The sequence below is a fragment of the Ctenopharyngodon idella genome, chromosome 22 (genome assembly GCF_019924925.1).
Source record: "Ctenopharyngodon idella isolate HZGC_01 chromosome 22, HZGC01, whole genome shotgun sequence".
NCBI classification, from domain to species: domain Eukaryota; kingdom Metazoa; phylum Chordata; class Actinopteri; order Cypriniformes; family Xenocyprididae; genus Ctenopharyngodon; species Ctenopharyngodon idella.
Window position 1 is genome coordinate 30,863,935 of NC_067241.1, and position 20,807 is coordinate 30,884,741.

At 43.4% G+C, this 20,807-nt stretch overlaps 1 protein-coding gene across 10 annotated transcripts in view; it reads right to left on the reverse strand.

Annotated features, from left to right (window-relative positions):
- Positions 1 to 20,807, reverse strand: part of LOC127505170 (6-phosphofructo-2-kinase/fructose-2,6-bisphosphatase-like) — a 128,088-nt gene that overhangs the window by 94,501 nt on the left and 12,780 nt on the right. For 7 of the 10 annotated variants that reach the window (XR_007927627.1, XR_007927626.1, XM_051880545.1 and 4 more), the window contains 2 exons: positions 15,809 to 15,955; positions 15,552 to 15,656 (listed from right to left, as the gene is read on the reverse strand). Coding sequence is in view for 7 of the 10 variants with exons in the window: in XM_051880545.1 (XP_051736505.1) it covers positions 15,552 to 15,656; positions 15,809 to 15,955 (252 nt within the window). In the remaining 3 variants the exon portion in view is untranslated. Of the gene's footprint in view, positions 1 to 10,563; positions 10,995 to 11,054; positions 11,864 to 15,551; positions 15,657 to 15,808; positions 15,956 to 20,807 lie in introns of those variants that run through there. The other 3 variants (XM_051880547.1, XM_051880551.1, XR_007927628.1) reach the window with 3 other exon arrangements.

Consider the following 20,807-nt stretch of genomic DNA (forward strand, 5'->3'; position numbering starts at 1 on the left):
GCGTCATTCGCGCGAATCGCGTCGCAGGATGTCTATTTGCGTCTTTGCATTGACTTAACATGTAAATCACTCGCGCTTAACGCTTCATTCACGTCTGGTGTGAATGCACCATTAGACTCCTGAATCCTTGAGTCCAACGATACCAAACATGTTAAGTTTCGCCTTATGGTTTGTGCTACGTTGTGATTTAGCGCTTAAACTTTTGCGAATATCTTCGAAACTGTTAGTCCGATTGAAACGAAACCACCGTAGGAAACACGAAACCTAAGTTAGTTTACTATATGTTAATGCCCAAATGTCAAAATTTTGATAGGAAGTGGCAAAAAAATCCAATCAAAGTCTTTCATGGGTCATTTTTTATGCTTTCTTATATATAATTGTCTTTAACTTCAAAACGAAATTAGATATTTTCACCAAAATTGGCACACATATATATGTACGGAGACACTCTGAGGACACCCCAAAAAAATGGTGGAGATCAGGCAATAGATGGCGCTATAACTGTCAAAAAACCTTTAAAAACCATGTTTCCCTTTCGTGGGAACTGTCGACACTGCGTATAACGCATTGGGAACCTTCTGCGTGATAACGTCATTGAAGCACTCATGTATCTAACCAATCGCGTAGCGAGACGTCAGAGGCGGGTGACATCACGGACCAGGAAACTATAAAGCATACCCGGATGCAGAGATCGCTAGCTTCTGTTGTCTTCAGCAAGCACTCTATGTTATCTTGTGTGTCCTATTTGGTGTTTTGTGTCTACCATCTGTTACAAAGACAAGATCTCTTTGTCTGAGGACAAGAGTTTCAGTTTCACAACACATATATATATATATACATATATAAGACACGAAAAATGGCGGAGAAACAGCAACATTTTGTCAAGTGTGTTCATCCCTGTGACAGATTCCTAACACCTGGGGATACACACGAAATGTGTGTTGTTTGTCTGGGGGTTGAGCACGCACAGGCAGCTCTCGAGGGGGCTGTCTGTGTGCACTGCGACAAGCTCACCCTCAGAGTATTAAGATCACGCCGGGAACTCTTTGACAGCGCAGCCAGGGGGTTTTCTCCGAGGGGAAATCCTTTTCGCATGATCAAAGTCACGCGGCGATGCCTTCGTGCTCTGGCCATGTGGAAAAATCCCTGGTTCCTGTCCCAGGGACCTGTGCTGGGGACTTCTGGTCGTCGTGTAATGCTTACGACAGATGCTTCCCTCACGGGCTGGGGGGCGATCATGAGTGGTCGCCCAGCTCAGGGTTTATGGGAGGGACCATCAGCTCTCCTGGCACATAAATCGGCTGGAGATGATGGCAGTGTTTCTAGCACTGAAACACTTCCTCCCAGACCTGAGAGACCACCATGTGCCACCAGGCCCAGCATCTAAGCAGAGGATGAGCAAGTGGGTGGTCGAGGCCATCTCACTTGCATATGAAGCGGCCGGACAGCCTTCTCCATTGAATGTCTGCGCCCACTCTACCAGGGGTATGGCGGCATCAAAGGCTCTGATGTCTGGTATTTCCATTAATGATATCTGTGATGCAGCTGGATGGTCATGCCAGCACACATTTATCAGGTTTTATAACCTTGATGTTGGCTCCACTCTGGGGTCTTCTATTCTGTCAAGCTAACATTGGCAAGTACTTGGAGCTACGGCACAGTTGGGATTGGGTTCCCAATGCGTTATACGCAGCGTCGACAGTTCCCACGAAAGGGAACGTCTCAGGTTACAGATGTAACCCTGGTTCCCTGAGTAGGGAACGAGACGCTGCGTCTCCTGCCGTACCCCCAGCATACTTGCGAGTGCTTGCTTCAGACTTATCCCAGAAGCTAGCGATCTCTGCATCCAGGTATGCTTTATAGTTTCCTGGTCCGTGACGTCACCCGCCTCTGACGTCTCGCTACGCGATTGGTTAGATACATGAGTGCTTCAATGACGTTATCACGCAGAAGGTTCCCAATGCGTTATACGCAGCATCTCGTTCCCTACTCAGGGAACCAGGGTTACATCTGTAACCTGAGACGTTTTCCTTACTGAATTGCCCGTATTGGCTGTAAGTGGTCTTTTCCATCCTTGATCTAAGCGTTTACATGCTTGCTGAATAAAATATAATAACTTTTTATATGCTTAAAGGCCTTAAATGCTTGAACCCCGGTAAATGCTGCTTGCAGCTTTAATTATTATTATTATTATTCTTCTGCCGTAAAACTGATCGTGCAGACCAAACCGTAAGGCCTAGAGGCTTGAAACCTGGCCAGATGGTAGGTCTCAATTTGGGGAGAGCCTGACAAGGTATGACCCCGATTGACCAATAGGGGGCACTACAGCGATCAACAATGCAAAACTGCTCATAACTTCTAGACCGTTTGTCGTAGACTCAAGAGTCTTATATCATTGGAATCCTTGGCTCAAGACGAACGCGTATCTTCATTTCCGTTATGCAAATTTTTCCGTCATTTTGAATTTTCTGAAAAATCTACTTTTTCCAACTCCTCACAGGCCGTTCGTCTGATTAACTCGAAATTTGATATACATCATCTAGAGACCTTCCTGGCAAAAAGTTATTAAAAGAATTTCGATCGGTGATTCACTCTCGTGACGGGACGCCAAAACGTTCGAAGTAGGCAGGGCCGCTTTCACTTAAATGGTTATAACTCTTGAACTAAATGAGATATTTTCACCAAATTTGTCATACTCATGTATGAGTTTATTCTGTGGTCATACAAAAAAAATGTGCAGGTTTACCACTTGGTGGCGCTATAATACGAAAAAAACATAAAAACTGCTATAACTACGCAACTGTTAGTCCAATTGACTTGAACATTGGCATGCACTGTCTTTGTCCGAGTTGCCTTGATGATGTATGATGACATTCGTGTATCTCGAAATTATATATATCATATATATCTATGTATATATATCTATATATATATATATCACGCAATGTATCACGCATTCACACAATATTCATATGATATGTTGAATCTCCTCATTCTGAACACTTTGCCTCAAGAACCACTGCTGTCAATCAAATTGTTCATTAAACATTTGCGATTATTTGAAAAGTCTACTTTTTCAAACTCCTCATAGGCCATTTGTGCAATCTGTTCAAAACTTGACATGCATCATCTAGAAACACTCATGGCAGAAAGTTATTAAAAGAATTTTGAGTGGTGATTCAAGTTCGCAACTGAACGCCAAAACGTTTGAAGTAGCAGTTGCCTTTTACTAAAATGGTTATATCTCTTGATTGCAACAAGATATTTTCACCAAACATGGTACACGTGTGTACAAGCTCAGTCCGAGGTCACAATAAAAAAAAATTTGCGTTTGGCCACTTGGTGGCACTGTAATAGAGAAAAAAAATGAAAACCACTACATCTACACAAGAGTTAGTCTGATTGACTTGAAAATTGGCATGCACTGTCCTTACCAAGTTGCCATGATGGAAAAGCGATTGTCCACTTGGTGGCACTATAACAGGAAAAAAACATGAAAATGGCTAATAACTACGCAATCGTTAATCCGATTGACTTGAAAATTGGCATGCAGTGTCTTGGCCGAAGGTGCCATGAATGTCTATGAGGACCTTCGAGTCTCTCAAAAAACATGGCTGCCATTGGCCTATGAAGTTTTAAAACCTGTTACACCAAGTTAACGGAGGTCGATCAAAACGAAACTTGGTGGACCTATTTGACTCTTGACTCTAGCGGTCTGTGTGAAGTATGAAGGAAATCAGCCACCGGGTGGCGCTACGTATCACAGATAAACGATATTCATAGCATATGTTGAATCTCCTCATTCTCTATAAGTTTGCTTTAAGGTCCTAGGTATTTCACTCAACCTCAAAACCACTGCAGAAAAATTCTCTAGATTTTTTAGGTCAATAATTATCAAAAACTGTTGAACTTTACCATTTGGATAGCCATAACAGCATCATTCAGAAATGTATCTCCATCTCCAAAAGCCTATAAATCTTAAATGCTTTCGTGTCGGCTTAGAACCTAACACCATAAATGGCATAAAGGTCTTAAAAGCTTGAACCCCGATAAATGCTGCTTGCAGCTTTAATTAGGGGTTCAAGCACGAAGTGCTGAAACCCTATTGTAATTGTTAGGATTTTTATTATTATTAGGGTTTCAAGCACGACGTTATTAACATAACACTTTATGTTAATAACTTTTGAACCGCAAGGGTTAGAAACAAATTTTCGCCATTTTGAAAAATTTTCCGCCATTTTGAATTTTCTAAAAAACATACTTTTTCAAACTCCTCCTAGGCCGTTACTCCGATTTTCACAAAAAGTTTTGTGAAATTCAAGTTGATTTCTCAAACCATTTTAGAAAAATACGCAAACGAATTTTACGTAGCGCTTGCGAAAATAGACATAAGGCTGTATCTCTGCAACGCTTTATTGTATTCAGACCAAACTTGGTACATGTTATCACAAGCATGTCCTGAGGCAACATGCAGCGTTTTGGGTTTGTCCAAAAATCATAAATTTGGTCTCGTTGGATTCGGGACATCATGCCGAGTCGAATGATATCCAATTTTCCCATATCGGCCATTTTGAATTTTGTGCTAAAATGCTGTATTTTACGAACGCAGTAGCTCTTCAGGATTAAATGCGGCAAGCTGAATAGGTTGGTTCACAAACCTATCAGTCAACACTTTAGGCTGGAACACTGGATTTGGCCAGAGTGTAACCTGATTGTCCTGAGGTCCCCATCTGAGACATTGTGGGCTGACCGAGAGGGCATGTAGCTCACCTACCCTCCTGGTTGATATTATAGCCAAGAGAAAAGCAGTCTTCATAAAAAAAAAAACTTTTAATATCAGTTTGTTCAAGTGGCTCATAAGGTGCTGAACGTAGGCTGTTAAGGACCACCTGCAGATACCACTGTGTATGCAATACACGTGCCAGTGGATTAAGATGAAGCCAGTGGATCAAGAAAAGCCACCACCAATTTATCCGCACCAATCCATATCTCCCCCACAGGGTTTCGATATGCTGATAAGGCTGCCATGAACATCCTTAGAGTCACTGGGGACTGTCCAATGTCCAATAAATGTTGTAAGAATTCCAATACTGAACTGATGGCACAAGTGACTGGGTTAAGAGACTGCTCTGTACACCACAAAACAAATTTTTTCCATTTACTGGCATAACTCTAGCATTCATGACAGTGTTCCTCACACCAGCCGAACACTGCAAGTGCTCTTGCTCAACCCCAGGGGCCATACACACAACCTCAACTTGCTCTGTGAGGGGAGCCAAAGTGCTCCGTTCATTTCCGATAACAGGTCCAGTCGTAAGGGCCAACAGCAGACTGAACCACGGCCTTGCTGGCCAGCAGGGCACCACTAGCCTGTGGTGTCTCTCCTGCACATGCCTCAGGACAGGCCAGAGAAGTGGAATTGAAGGGAAGGCATAGAGGAGGAGATCCCACCAGTCGTGGGCCAGGGCATCCTGGCCTAGTGATCCCCGCTCTTCTTGCATTGTGAACCACAGCAGGCAATGTGTTGTCTCTCTGCTGGCAAAGAGGTCCACTGCTGTGGTCCCATAAATTTCCCAAATTGATTGAACGGCCGCTTTGTGCAGACACCACTCCCCTGGCCTTGGACCCGATCGAGAGTGTGAATCTGCCACACTGTTGCAGTGAACGGGGATGTGTGCCGCTCTGATCGACAGAAAGTGCTTGTTTGCCCACAACAGCAGCACTCGAAGGCAAGGAAATTCGAAGGCAACATAGAGAGCTCATGCCCCCCTGGTGGTTGATTAAGAACACCACCGTGGTGTTGTTGTCCTGCACCAGAATGTGCCTCTCTGATAACTCCCATTGGTACGCCCCTTTGCAGAAATCGTTCCTGTCTCCAAAGCCTCAGGGAGACAGAACAACTGGTTGTCACCCAAACAAGGGTATGTCGGTTGTGGACTGCTGGCAACCGTCTGGCTATCAACCAGTGCTGAAATGGGCGAAGGTGTAACCATTGTAACCAAGCCCTAATTGAATGGCTGATGAAGCTGCTGTGAGAAGGCCCACTAGCCATAGGAAGCTGAAATAAGTTAGCTTGTGTCGAACCTGGAACTTCGCTATAGCTCCCCATATAGCCTGCCTCCTGCACGCATGAGGGTGGCCCTTATCACTCTGGAGTCTAGATGTAACCCCAGGAAGCATATTGACTGACACGGAGTGAGGCAGCTTTTCTGTAGGTTTACCCTCAGTCCTAAGGCAGTGACATCCTCTAATAGTCGCTGTGTGTTGTTGGCCGCTTGTTGCGGTGATCTGGCACAAAGCAACCAGTCATCCAGGTATGGGAGAATCAACATGCCCTCCCGTTGTAGAGGTTCTAATGCCACTTGGACACATCGTGTGAATACAAGGGGAGAGAGGGAGAGGCCAAATGGTAGGACTCGATATTGGTATGTCCTGCCCTGGAATGTGAACTGAAGAAATCTTCTGTGATGAGATGCAATGGGGATGTGGAAATAAGCATCCTTCCGATCCAATAAAGTAAACCACATGCCGGGTTCAATCGCTTGTAGGACATCTTTGACATGCAGCATGCGGAAAGGAAGGTGTTTGAGACTCCTGTTCAGGCACCTGAGATCCGAGATGGGCCTGAAACTTTCATCTTTCTTTCGAATGAGGAAGTATTTTGAATGAAATCCCCCCGGGTGGATTTGGGGGTTCACTAACTCTATTGCACCCTTTTCCAGTAGCTTCAGGACCTCGAGAGATAGAGCAAGAGCTTGACAAGGGTCCCAAACCACTGTGGGCCGAGTATGTGTGCATAATGGGGGTGTGACGGAACTGAAGAGAGTAGCCCTTCTCGAGTGTGTCAAGGAGCCACTTGTTGTCTGTAATCCCTCTCCAAAGCTGTAGTTGAGAGGCTGAAAAGTATCCCGTCACAGACCCTGGACCATCAGCGACGATGGGGAACGGTTCCATTATCCCTGGGGGTTGGGGGCGACGATAAGGCGCCACAGGACGAGCAGGTGGTCTAAAGCGACCATGGGATGCCTCCCTTCTTGAGGCAGGACCAGGTCAAGCAGGCCTGTAAGACTGCTGTGCAGGCCTGTAAGACTGTCCCTGCCTGTGTTGGAGCAGATTTGTGTGACGAACAGGCATTCGCTGTGTGGATGGTCCATAGTAATTTACACTGCACTCAAGGTGCTCGTAACGAGACTCCACTGCATGAACTCTACGCTCAAGAGCTTCTTGAGCAGCTGGACCAAAAACTTGTCCAGGTACCAGTAGTAGCTGATGAAGATTGTTACGGCAAGCCTCTGGGAGTTTAGATTGTGCTAGCCAAACCTGCATCCTAGCTTGTGTAATAAGCCCAAGAGCCTTTCCACTAGAGAAAGCAACTGAACCCAAGGCCTGCAAGGAAGCATCAAGCAACTCTGATGTGGTATTGTCCGGTAGGTTAATGCTCATAGTAGAATGAAGCGCTAACAGACGATGAGCCATGGAATTCCCTACACGATTCAAGCCTGAGACGGTGTTATAAATCCTGACCAACAGATCATCCATGCGTCTACACGCACGGATGATCACGCACGGACGATCACGCACGGACTAGGACAGCGAAGATTCTGTCTAAGGGCTTCATCTGGTGATACTACCAGTGAAGAAAAGCATGGCTCAACTGGAGGCATGTTACCAAGGCCCTTTTCCTGGGCCTCAGCCATTGTTGCTAGCGTGCGAGCTATGCGATCTGGTCTGGATGAGGAAGTGGACCGAAACACAGAAGAGACAACATCATAAAGTCAGGATAACTTGGCATTAGGAAATCCTCTTGCTGAGAAGCTGAGCAACTCAAGAGGTTTGAATGGCCTGGCACAGGAGGAGGTGGATCCAAATTCTGCTTAGCGAGCGCCATCGAGTGTATCCTGCATTGAGAATACCACTGAAGAAGCAGCATCCTGAAGGCCAGAGCCGTCGCCGCTATGGCAACGTTGAAACTGGGAATGTGAAGGCAACGTCTCATCCAAGGGTGTATAATAATCCTGCTCATCCCTATCTAATAAGTCAGAGGCCACAAGAGACAAGGTGTCTGGTTTCCTTTTGGAAAAACTGGATGTCATCTCACACCTGGGCAAGGGAGAAGCCGATACACATGCCCTTGTCAGGAGGTACTGATAATAAAGCTTTAATGCCCTGAACTGTGTTTGCAAGCTCAGCTACTTGATGGGCCAATGTATCTGACTCTGAGGATGTCCACTTCTTCTTTGAAGGCTTTTCAACTCTACTGGCCGCACGCTTGCTACCCACATGCAATGCTGTGCCCGCCGGTGGAGCATAATTTTTAAATTCAGGATCCAATTCAGCCAATCGATGCTGTCTCGTCTCCAAGGACATTAAGCTACACTCAGGACATGGATCTATTAAAGCTTCTCTGAATTGATCAATGCCTAAGCAAGTGGGACATTGTATATGAGCATCCATAAGATCTATTGGACTTGAGCAGAGAGAGCAAGAAGCTGCCATAACTTCCCACACCAGTAAATGAAAAACCCCTGGTCAACCAATAAGGTTATAACAAAAACTAGAGGCAGAGAAAAACAGCAAATTTGAACAATAAGGTGTTACAGTTGCTACGGTAACCCTTGTCAAATGAGTATCGCTCTGGTTCACCAATGAGCGTTTGTATAAAGTAGTCATCTAAAGATAAGCAATACTACATGCAGTCTGACAGAACCCTGGTCAACCACTGAGTTCACGTGAAACACTTATCTCAGCACTGCAAGCAGTAATCGATTCCAGTCAAACCCTGGATAACCAGTGGGTATCTGGTCCGATGAATAAGTCCAATGCACGTAACGATAATCTAATATAATCCAATATGAACTCCCGAGACGCAGCTGTAGCGAGGAGCAGTTGCTCACCAAAAAGCTGTGCACGCTCGAGCGAGATCTCTTCACGAGAATGACAAAGAGACTGACCGCGACATGAACGGAACGGATATAGCTTCCGACACGTCACTGGTCAAGGTCACAGGTGACAAATTAATGCGGGATTCTCGATATGGCTCGTGGGACATGACTCCTTCTACTATGTTCGACCGTCTCTGGCGGTCTGTAACAGTGAAATAGAACTGAGATGAGTTACAGCTTTTTAATAATGATAAAGTTAGCGCTCTTTGCATGACCAATTACACTGCAGTTCCAAGTTTCAGAAGTGACATCTACATATAATCCAGGATTCACGCTCAAAATGGCTACCATTACCATAACACTGGACAAAAATATGTAAAAAAACCCCAAAAAAAACAAACAAAAAAAAACCTTAAGCAATGGTTTAAAATATTTGAATTTTCATATAAATATTTTTGAAATTCTATTTCAATTTGTAAAAGTAATGACATAAAAATTCTTAAATGTCTCACTGTACATTGCTATTCTTGTTATGGTGGAGCCATTGCTTACACATTACATATGCACTTTACTAGAGCACCCTTGCTAATTTCAGAAGCACCCTCAGTGATTTGATTCTGGAACCGGGCCTGAAATAAAGAGGTATCATATCGATCATGTTCAGTAAGGAGTACCGCAAGGCTCAGTACTAGGACCATTGCTTTTCACCCTGTGTGACACTGTCACATAAGACACGTGTTTTATCCACTCAATATATATATCATGATGGTTTTATGTATATTTGAGTTTTAATTGGGTTACATGTTGTCTTAGCCATTTTATTCCTTTTGCTTATTTTAATGTGTGTATGTCTTTAAATGTGTATGGGTCTGCCTGTCATGTGACTGATCACATGACAGGAACCAGGAAGTAAGCCAGAATAAAGGAGGCAGCATGGCAAACAATCAATCTCTCATTACAAACATACTAGCTGGACTATGGAGTTACATTTTATGGACTTACCTTTCCAGCAAATCACATCACTCTTCATTGGTTTATCACTTCTGTGGACTTTGTATATACACCGGTGGACACTTTCACATTGGGACTTACATCATGCTAGGATTCTTATGGACTGTTTTAGGGTATGGTGCAAACTGACTCCACACTTTTAACAGCCTAAGTTATTCTAGTTTTATTGTGTTGTTTTAAGTCCCTTGTGAATATTGTAAATACACCTTATTTATTCATTTCTGTTGTCTGTCTCATCTTTTTAAACACTCATAACATCTCACACAGTATAATCTGACCCCAATTTTAATCAATGTAAAGTCGACCGATAGGGCCAATCGTTACACTTGTACATGCTAAACTTGGGAGATATCATTAGGAAGCATGTTGTTAGTTTTTAATGTTACTCTGATGATATTCAGCTCTTTTAATGGAATTAATGGAATGCATAGTTGATATAAAAATTGGATGACTAGTAATTTTCCTGAAAAAAAAAAAAAAAAAAAAAACTCAGAGTTTCTTATTATTGGAACAAAAATCTCACATAATAACATATAACATATATTATCAATTAAAAAAACAACACCACTAATCCAGGAACCATAAAGTCATATTAAAAAAAGGTACAACCCAAATTCCGGAAATGTTGGGATGTTTTTTTTTTAATTTGAGTAAAATGAAAACTAAAAGACTTTCAAATCACATGAGCCAATATATTATTCACAATATAACATAGATAACATAACAAATGTTTAAACTGAGAAATTGTACAATTTTATGCACAAAATGAGCTAATTTCAAATTTGATGCCTGCTACAGGTCTCAAAATAGTTGGGACGGGGGCATGTTTACCATAGTGTAGCATGTCCTCTTCTTTTCAAAACAGTGTGAAGACGTCTGGGCATCGAGGTTATGAGTTTCTGGAGTTTTGGTATTGAAATTTAGTCCCATTCTTGCCTGATATAGGTTTCCAGCTGCTGAAGAGTTTGTGGTCGTCTTTGACGTATTTTTCTCTATAGGTGAAAGATCTGGACTGCAGGCAGGCCAATTCAGCACCTGGACTCTTCTACGACGAAGCCATACTGTTGTAATAGCTGCAGTATGTGGATTTGCATTGTCCTGCTGAAATACACAAGGCCTTCCCTGAAATAGACGTCGTCTGGAGGGGAGCATATGTTGCTCTAAAACCTTTATATACCTTTCAGCATTCATAGTGCCTTCTAAAACATGCAAGCTTGCTATACCATATACACTTATGCACCCCTATACCATCAGAGATGCTGGCTTTTGAACTGAATGCTGATAACACGCTGGAAGGTCTCCCTCCTTTTTAGCCCAGACGACACGGCGTCTGTGATTTCCAACAAGAATGTCAAATTTGGACTCGTCTGACCATAGAGCACTTTTTCACTTTGAAACAGTCCATTTTAAATGAGCCTTGGCCCACAGGACACAACGGTGCTTCTGGACCATGTTCACATATGGCTTCCTTTTTGCATGATAGAGCTTTAGTTGGCATTTGCAGATGGCACGGAGGATTGTGTTTACCGACAGTGGTTTCTGGAAGTATTCCTGGGCCCATTTAGTAATGTCATTGACACAATCATGCCGAAGACCACGGGCATCCAATAAAGGTCTTCGGCCTTGTCCCTTACGCAGAGATTTTTCCAGTTTCTCTGAATATTTTGATGATGTTAAGCACTGTAGATGATGAGATTTGCAAAGCCTTTGCAATTTGACGTTGAGGAACATTGTTTTTAAAGTATTGCACAATCTTTTTACGCACTCTTTCACAGATTGGAAAGCCTCTGCTGGAAAGCCATCTTTACTTCTGAGAGACTCTGCCTCTCTAAGACATCCCTTTTGTAGCTAATCGTGTTATAGACCTGATATCAAATAACTTAATTAGTTGCTAGATGTTCTCCCAGCTGAATCTTTTCAAAATTTCTTGCTTTTTCAGCCATTTGTTGACCCCGTCCCAACTTTGAGACCTGTAGCAGGCATCAAATTTGAAATGAGCTCATTTAGTGAATAAAAGTGTAACATTTCTTTGTTTAAACATTTGTTATGTTATCTATGTTCTATTGTGAATAAAATATTGGCTCATGTGATTTGAAAGTCTTTTAGTTTTCATTTTATTCAAATTTAAAAAACGTCCCAACATTTCCGGAATTCGGGTTGTAAAAAAAACCCATCTAATTCCCAGTTTAAACCTGTAAATGTAGTAGCTTTCAGTGTATAGATCCAGAAAGACTTTCTCTGTAATAGCTTATTTACCCTATCCACCTCCTCTTATTGACCTAGGAACATGTTCTATATCTATTATCTTCGATGCCTTTGTCTCTATAATGTAGGGCTATATATATATATATATATATATATATATATATATATATAATACAATATAATGTTGAGGATTGCAAACTCGAAATGGCATTCTTATGTTCTGCTAATCTGATCTTTCATTTTCTTGTAGTCATCCCTACATAGAAGCAACCACACGGACACTCCATAAATGATTCTACTTCAGCCTACTACAGCCTAATTCACAGCCTGAGGTTACATCTATAAACATATTTGTCTTGACCATATTGTCACAGTGATTGCAGTTGCCACATCTGTAATTTTCTACGCTAGAACATAACCAGGTACTTGATTTTTTTAGAGGGAAGATGCCTTCTCACTAATCTATCCTTATTTATAGGTGCTTTCCAAAACACAATGGAAAAAGATTCAGGTATAACTTTCCTTGGATGAGGATTACTCATCACAATTTCCCAATTACTTTTTATAATTTTCTTAATTCTATTTGCCTCTGTACTATACGCATAACCTGATATTGCTGAGTTCAACATGTTCCTGGGTCAACATTTTTGTTGATCCTGGAACAACATTCAAATCAACCAATCAGATTTGAGGGACAAGTTTACAGATTATGTCAAGTTTAGGCTTAAAAACATGAATTGGTGCTTCTACATCAGTGTTATTCATCTATCATTTCCCTCTGATTTTTGGGATTACTTATGGGTAGGGTTAGGTTTAGGGGTAGGAATAGGGTTAAGACTAAATTTTCAGACTAGAATGTTGTTCCAGGATCAACAAAATATGTTGACCCAGGAACGCATCTAACTCAGCAATATCAGGACGTGCGTACTATACTGTCACAAAATAAACTGAATTATCTGAATGTTGTGATTTTTGTTTTTGTACTAATAACTCATCTCTACTTATGTTTTTTGCTTTATTGTACGCCGTGTTAATCACACTGTTTTTGTACCCTCGTTCCTGCAATCTTTGAGTCGTTTCTTGGGCCCTGAAGTCAAAGTCCTCTTCCTTGTCACAAATTCATTTCAATTTCTGGAACTGTCCAAAAGGGATGTTGTCAGTCAACCATGAAGGGTGAAAGCTATCTGCTCTTAGAATAGTGTTTCTATCAGTTTCTTTTCTAAAAAATAGTCATATGCAATACACCATTACTTTCCTTAAATATTTTTAAATTATCTGAAATGTATCTAAATTTATGTGAAAAATTAAGACTCAGTTTGAAATTCACATTGGTTTTAAATATGAATGAAAAGCCAACAGATCTACCTCTGAACCTGACAATATCAAAATGATATCTATATATCTACCCCACCACATCACATTCTTTAAATATGGATTTGAATCAGAAAATACAAATTACTTTTCCCAAAATCCTAAAAAACAAATTTGCATAATTAGGGGTAGAAAATGCACCCATTGCTGTAGCTTTAATTTATTTATAGAATTGATCTTGAAACAGAAAAAAGTTGTTATTCAATGTCCATTCTGCTAGTTGCACAATAAAGCATGCCGGTGGCTTTTCAGTAGATGATCTCATATCTAGATAATATGATAATGCTTCTAGCCCCTCATCTTGGTATTGTTTGTATACAGCGATTCAACATCCATAGTCACCAACATAGATGATTCGGTATTTTTCATTTCCTTAATAATATTCAATACATGAGTTGTATCTTGAATAAATGAAGAAAGTTCACTAACTAATGGTTTAATAAAATATTCCAGTCTTTCTGGATCTACACACTGAAAGCTACTACATTTCCAGATTTAAATGGGGAGTTAGATTTTTTTTATTTTTTTTTTTTTTTTACCTTTTTTGTAATATGACTTTATGGTTCCTGGATTAGTGCTGTTGTTGTTTTTTAATTGATAATATATATTGTAATTTCTGGACATATAATTATGCCATTTATTTATTTATTTTATATAAATAAGTTAAGTTTTGGAATTGAAAATACATTATTGATCTGTTGATTCTGATTTGTATACTTTATTTCATTTATGATATTGTATTTGTTTTTTGTTTTTTTGTTGTTGTTTTTTTCTCTAAGTTTTGGAATTAAGAATACATTATTGATCTGTTGATTCTGATTTATGTACTTCATTTCATTTATGATATTGATTAGTTGATTGCGATCTGCATACTTCGTTTTATGTATGATACTGTATTTGTAACTGTATTTGCATATATATATATATATATATATATATATATATATTATTATTATTATTATTATTTTGTTTATTTGAACATATTGTACTTGGTATAATTATATATTTGGTGAGATGTTCTTTTTATATCATCTATACTTTCTCTTGTGTGCATATCCTATACCACATAATCAGGTGTTTGTCACATGACTAAGTAATTGCTGTTTAAATGGACTCTAATTGTGTTTGTTGCTCACACCCTGATAAAGGCTCATTAGCCACAACGTGTCGGTGTGCGGTTACATGTCACCTGTTTTTAAATGGCTAAGCCATGATTAAATAAAGCCTTTTTTAAATCATTTTTTCTTTAATACTCGAGAGCCTTGGATTGATATTTTATATGAGCTGAACTATCCCTACGCCCAAAGAGCACAGAGTTATGGAATTCACACCCCGCGCAGCACTTGTTGCACTTCTTGTTTTATGGAACTGTATGAATATTTGAATGCTACGGATCCCAATCTGAAGTCTGACTTGTAATGCAGCCTGAATCATAATCACACCATGTTCGTTCATTGGCCAGAGGAAAACTAGCCCCACAACTGAGCCTGGTTTCTCCTAAGGTTTTTCTTTCCAATCTGTCACCTGATGGAGTTTAGGTTCATTCATTTACTTGCTTTGTTGGGGACACTTAATATTCAACAATATTATTGATCTGACTGCATTGACACTGTTGTATGAGAGCTGAAGAGAGTGCAGTTTACTGCAGAACTGCTTATAAATTAAATGAACTAATTTAATAATTGATTATCTTTACAACAGGACTGAATCAACACTGAAATGACTTCAGCTGAACAACAACTGAAATACATAATTTTCCTGTTATCACTGTAAAGCTGCTTTGAAACAATCTCTATTGTGCTATATAAATAAAGGTGACTTGACTTGACAAGGGTTGTGTTAGTGATCAGAGAGATTATAATGTGTCACTAATTAAAGACTATTTGAAGATATCAGAAAGATATCATTTGTATACGGGAGCATAATTATTTTATCATTTACATTATTTTGTTGAAATTTATGCATCATCAAAGCTCAACAAATTACTAACAAGTAATCATAAAAATGCAAACTCTAGCGGTGAACTAATGCACATGCCAGTGACCTACAAGTTCTTCATGTCTCTTGCAACAATATACTCACCTCACCCTTTGGATAGCGGTACCGGTATTTGTCTTGGTCTCTGAGTGCAAACTCCTCAGGAAAGTGATCTTGAATCTCTTCGTACATCATCTCCTCACAAACACCCTGCACATGAACACATGCACTTCATGACAAATATGTCTCATTCAAAATCAAACACACTGCAAAAGAACCAAAACAAATGGAAACTGTGGCTGTTGCCCAGTGGGCACTGCAGTCAATCTCATATGTGCATCTAGAAACAGGACTAGACTCACGGCATCAATTTCATTCAGTGCTTTCCATTGCTCATAGGGCACTCCAATTGCCTCCGCAGTCTGGATTGTTCTCCTCATGTGACTTGTCCAGATCTTCAGGTCCAGGATGTACTGACCCCTAATGTATGTCCCTAAAGCTGCAGCAAACTGACACAAACAGATCTTCTGATTAGAATTAGTGTCCAGTCAATTCACCTTAGTGCATATAGTGCTTTATACAACACAGATTGTTGTAACCCTGTAGCAAATTAGCTCAAAGAAATATGAATAATTAATCATAACTAGTTATAATTAATTATAAATATTTGGATCAGTTAATAAAATTAACTTAATGTAATAAAATTAATATTACAATCAATTAACCTGTTCGGCCAATGAACACTCAGTGTTAATTGTTTATTATAGGGTTAATTCACCCAAAAATGAAAATAATGTCATTTATTATTTTGAAATCGGCCATCACTATATAAGTCGTTATTTTATTTTTTTTGGCACACCAAAAATATTCTCATCGCTTTATAATATTAATATTGAACCACTGTACTCACATGAACTGTTTATGTTTTTAGTACATTAATGGATCTTGAGAGAGGAAATGTCATTGCTGGCTATGGAGGCCTCACTGAGCCATCGGATTTCAACAAAAATATCTTAATTTGTGTTCCGAAGATTAACGAAGGTCTTACGGGTGTGGAACGGCATGAGGGTGAGTAATAAATGACATTATTTTCATTTCCTTTAATTCTAAGAAATGTTAATTTCCAGGTTATGGGAAATAACATTCTTATTGTACAGTCCTACTCAGAGCATGTAGTCAGGATCTGCATGATAAGGAACTCCAGTATATAAGCATGAAACACAGACAACTTTACGTGTGACATAAACAAGACTTTATTAACTAGACTAAACACTTAAACTACTCTAACATTCACACACATATATGCATACAGTTTACCAGGGGAAAGAGAGAGCTGAAGCAGAATACAGGAAAGCAAGAAGTTACAGCATTGTTTGAAATTCAGCAGATCAACAGCCTTGAGCAAACCGTCTCAGTTATGTATGTAACCCTCGTTCCCTGAAGGAGGGAACGGAGACGTACGTCAGTAGTGACCGACGAATTGGGATATCGCCAGAGAGCCCTATCAGCTTCGAGTGAACTAAAACAAGCCATTGGAATTGGCGTGCGATATTTGCATAATGTGCACCGCCCCCGGCAGGTGGGTATAAATACGGAAGCGGATGCAATCGCACTCTGTTTTTCGCTGAGGAGACAACCTTACGTCTGCACTACAGCGAGGGCACAGGAACTGTGGCGACGGGACGTACGTCTCTGTTCCCTCCTTCAGGGAACGAGAGTTACATACGTAACCGAGACGTTCCCTTTCAGTCGGTCACGTTCGATGTACGTCAGTAGTGACCGACGAATTGGGATCCCAAATAAAGCACCACAGTTTCTGACCCCTTCCAGCGTCCAGCGTAAGCTCCAGCCACCCGGCGCACCTGGGGGGCGGAGAAGGGGGCGAGCTTACACTGAGAGAGTCTACTGCTGTTCCGCAAGACCCACTACAGTAAGACTTAGACAACAATGGGGAAGCGAACCCGGAGGGGACGCTGCGGAGACCACAACCTACCCGTAGGGGAGGAATTTACGTGGAAGTACACATATGGACTGGGGGGGATAGGGGGAGACTCATCTGACAGGTGACAGCAGAGCTGGCTCTGCTAAGGGAAAGACACGTGCTCACCGTGGGGAGTTAACCATGGACAATACACATATGGGACCACTCACGTGGAGGGGTCACGACATATGGCACCCAGCCAAACATCAACGTCGGTGACGGACGTTTGACCTGGCATCAGATACTCCGCAATGTCTGAGCCGCAAGGGGAGGAGGAGGAACTCAACAGGGTTCGCCAAGTGGGGAACTCTACTGGAGTAATGGATGCTTGTATCCGGCCAAGGGGGCAGAATGGCATTGCAAGCCGAAACTAGAACGGGTTCTTCGCGTTTACCGGCTACTGGAAGGGAGTACATGGGAAGATACCGGTTCCACACGAAGGCTATAGAATCTAGCGAACGTGTTGGGTGTCGCCCAGCCCGCAGCTCTACAGATATCTGTCAGCAAGGCGCCGTGTGCCAGTGCCCAGGAAGAGGCAACTCCTCTAGCGGAGTGAGCTCTTAACCCGAGCAGGCAAGGCACGCCTTGGAACTGATAAGCCAAGGTGATGGCGTCCACTATCCAGTGGGCCATCCTCTGCTTGGAGACAGCCTTTCCCTTCTGCTGGCCTCCGTAACAGACAAAGAGCTGATCTGAGGTCCTAAATCTTCACGTTCTATCCACGTACAGGCACAGAGCACGGACGGGATAGAGCAAAGCCAGGGCTGGGTCTGTCTCCTCCGAAGGCAGCGCTTGCAGGTTCACTACCTGATCTCTGAAGGGAGTGGTAGGAACCTTGGGCACATATCCAGGCCAGGGTCTCAGGATAATGTGAGAGTCACCGGACCCGAATTACAGGCACGTACCGAGAGTGCACTCAGTCAGGGAATAGAACCTGTGCAGCCCCGAAGCGCTGCCAAATCAGCTGGACCACCTGGGGATGGAGTCTCCATTCGCCTGGAAGCGGAGGCTGCCGTGAGAGCTCGTTGGCTGCACAGTTGAGCACTCCTGGGACGTGAATGGCATGAAGCGACCTCAGATGCTTCTGACTCTATAGCAAGAGATGGCAGGCGAGTTGCGACATGCGACGGGAGCGTAGACCACCCTGATGGTTGATGTACACAACGGTTGCAGTGCTGTCCGAGCGGACCCGTACGTGCTTGTCTGTCAACAGCTCCTTGAAGCAGCCCAGTGCAAGATGTACTGCTAGCAACTCGAGGCAATTGATATGCCAATGCAGTTGAGGCCCCGTCCACAGACCCGAAACTGCATGCCCGTTGTACAGAGCCAGCGGCGGGACGAGACAAGACACAAATTCCCCCCAGCCCTCCTCCGGGGGAGGGAGAGATGCGGGCACCGGTCTTAAGGGACAGTACTTTTAACTCTACTGACTGCAAAGGCTCGAAGGGATGACCCTGGAGAGATGTAAGTACCAGGGAGAGATCCCAAGAGGGTATAGAGGAAGGGCGAGGCGGATTCAGTCTCCTCGCCCCCCTCAGGAACCTGACGATCAGGTCGTGCTTCCCCAACGACTTACCTACAACTGCATCGTGATGTGCGGCAATAGCGGCAACATACACCTTGAGGGTGGAGGGAGACAGCCTTCGCTCCAAGACCTCTTGCATGAAGGAAAGCACCGACCTGACCGAACATGATCGGGGGTCCTCTCGGTGAGAGGAACACCATTCGACGAACAGGTTCCACTTCAACGCATAGAGGTTCCTCGTAGAAGGAGCTCTAGCAGAAGTGATAGTGTCTACAACCGACTGGGGGAAAAGGGTGGTGAAGGCGGAGGAGGGGCTAGGCCTGGCATGAACGCTATAGGGCGTCCTCCAAGACCTGGTCACCTCCTCATGCACCTCCGGGAAGAATGGTACCGGGGCGGGACGCTGAGGACCAGCTGGATTACGAGGGTAGCCATTGCTTGACCAACTGACCGTGCCGTCACCTTAGTCGCCCGGAGGGCGAGGTCAGTGGCGGTGCGCATCTCCCCCAGAAGCTGTTGGTCAAGACAACCCTGGGGCATGTCCATGAGCGCTTTGGCCTGATAGACCTGTAAAAGGGCCATGGCATGCAGGGCGGAGGCGGCCTGTCCGCATGCTCTGTAAGCTTTCTCGTTCAAGCTTGATGAGAATTTATAGGCCCGGGATGGGAGACGTGGTTCACCGTGCCAGCCGGCGGCCATTGAACACAACTGCATCGCAACGGACCGCTCGACTGGGGGGATCCCAGCGTACCCCTTGGCCTCCCCGCCATCCAGGGTGGTGAAGGCGGAGGAGGGGCCAGGCCTGGCACGAACGCTATAGGGCGTCCTCCAAGACCTGGTCACCTCCTCATGCACCTCCGGGAAGAACAGTACCGGGGCGGGGCGCTGAGGACCAGTGTGGGCCGCCCCGAGAAACCAATCATCCAACCGAGAAGGTTTGGGACGTGGTGGAGGATTCCACATGAGCCCGACCTTCTTGGCGGCCCGGGAAAGCATAGCCGTCAACTCGGGATCAGGCCCAGGCAACGCTACGGTCCCGGAGGGAGGCAGCGCAGCTGAGTCTTCATCTCCTCTAGCTCACCTTCCGATGCCGCGATCAACATCTGCTCATCCGCAGGTGCACCGAAGGAAACGGATGGTCGCTCCATGGAGGGACCAGCACGCTCCGCCGGCAACACCACAGGCTGCAGTGTTGCAGAGGAGAAAGGGGCCCGGCGGGGAAGCCCTGACTGTAATCCTCAGGTCACCCTGCCTACACGCCGTCGTGCCGCTCCCCTGGCCGGAGCCAGAGAAAATAGGGGAGGGGACCCCTGCCCCCTGAGAACCAAGGAACGAGAGTCTAGACCTCAACACTGAAATAGTCATGTTCCCGCAGTGAGAACATGAACTATCCACAAAGGCTGCCTCAGCATGCTGAACGCCCAGGCATGTGACACAGCGATTGTGACCATCAGCGGGGACCAGGGAACGACCGCATCCAGTAATGTACAGACGAAATGACATCTTGAAAAAGACGCAGGGTTCATCTATGAAACTCTTTTAGAAAAGGGGAAATTCAGCTCTGCTGTTTGTGCTGAAGCACACAGGGAACAGCCGCGATGTAACTGCAGGTACACACTGATCGCCTAACAGTACACACGCAGAGGAACCAGCCCAAATCGCAAATCAACAGGGCAGAGAAATGCTGTGAAAACAGCAGTTGAGAGCTATAATAAAGCTCAAATGCTCCTCTGGAAGCTCACGGCCTCGCTGTAACATGCCTTCACACCAACACTCCGAAAAAAGCTCTTCAAAGGCTTGAGAAAACACACTCTCAGTCTTGATAGCAGGAACACAGGTTGGCTCCGAAGCGAAA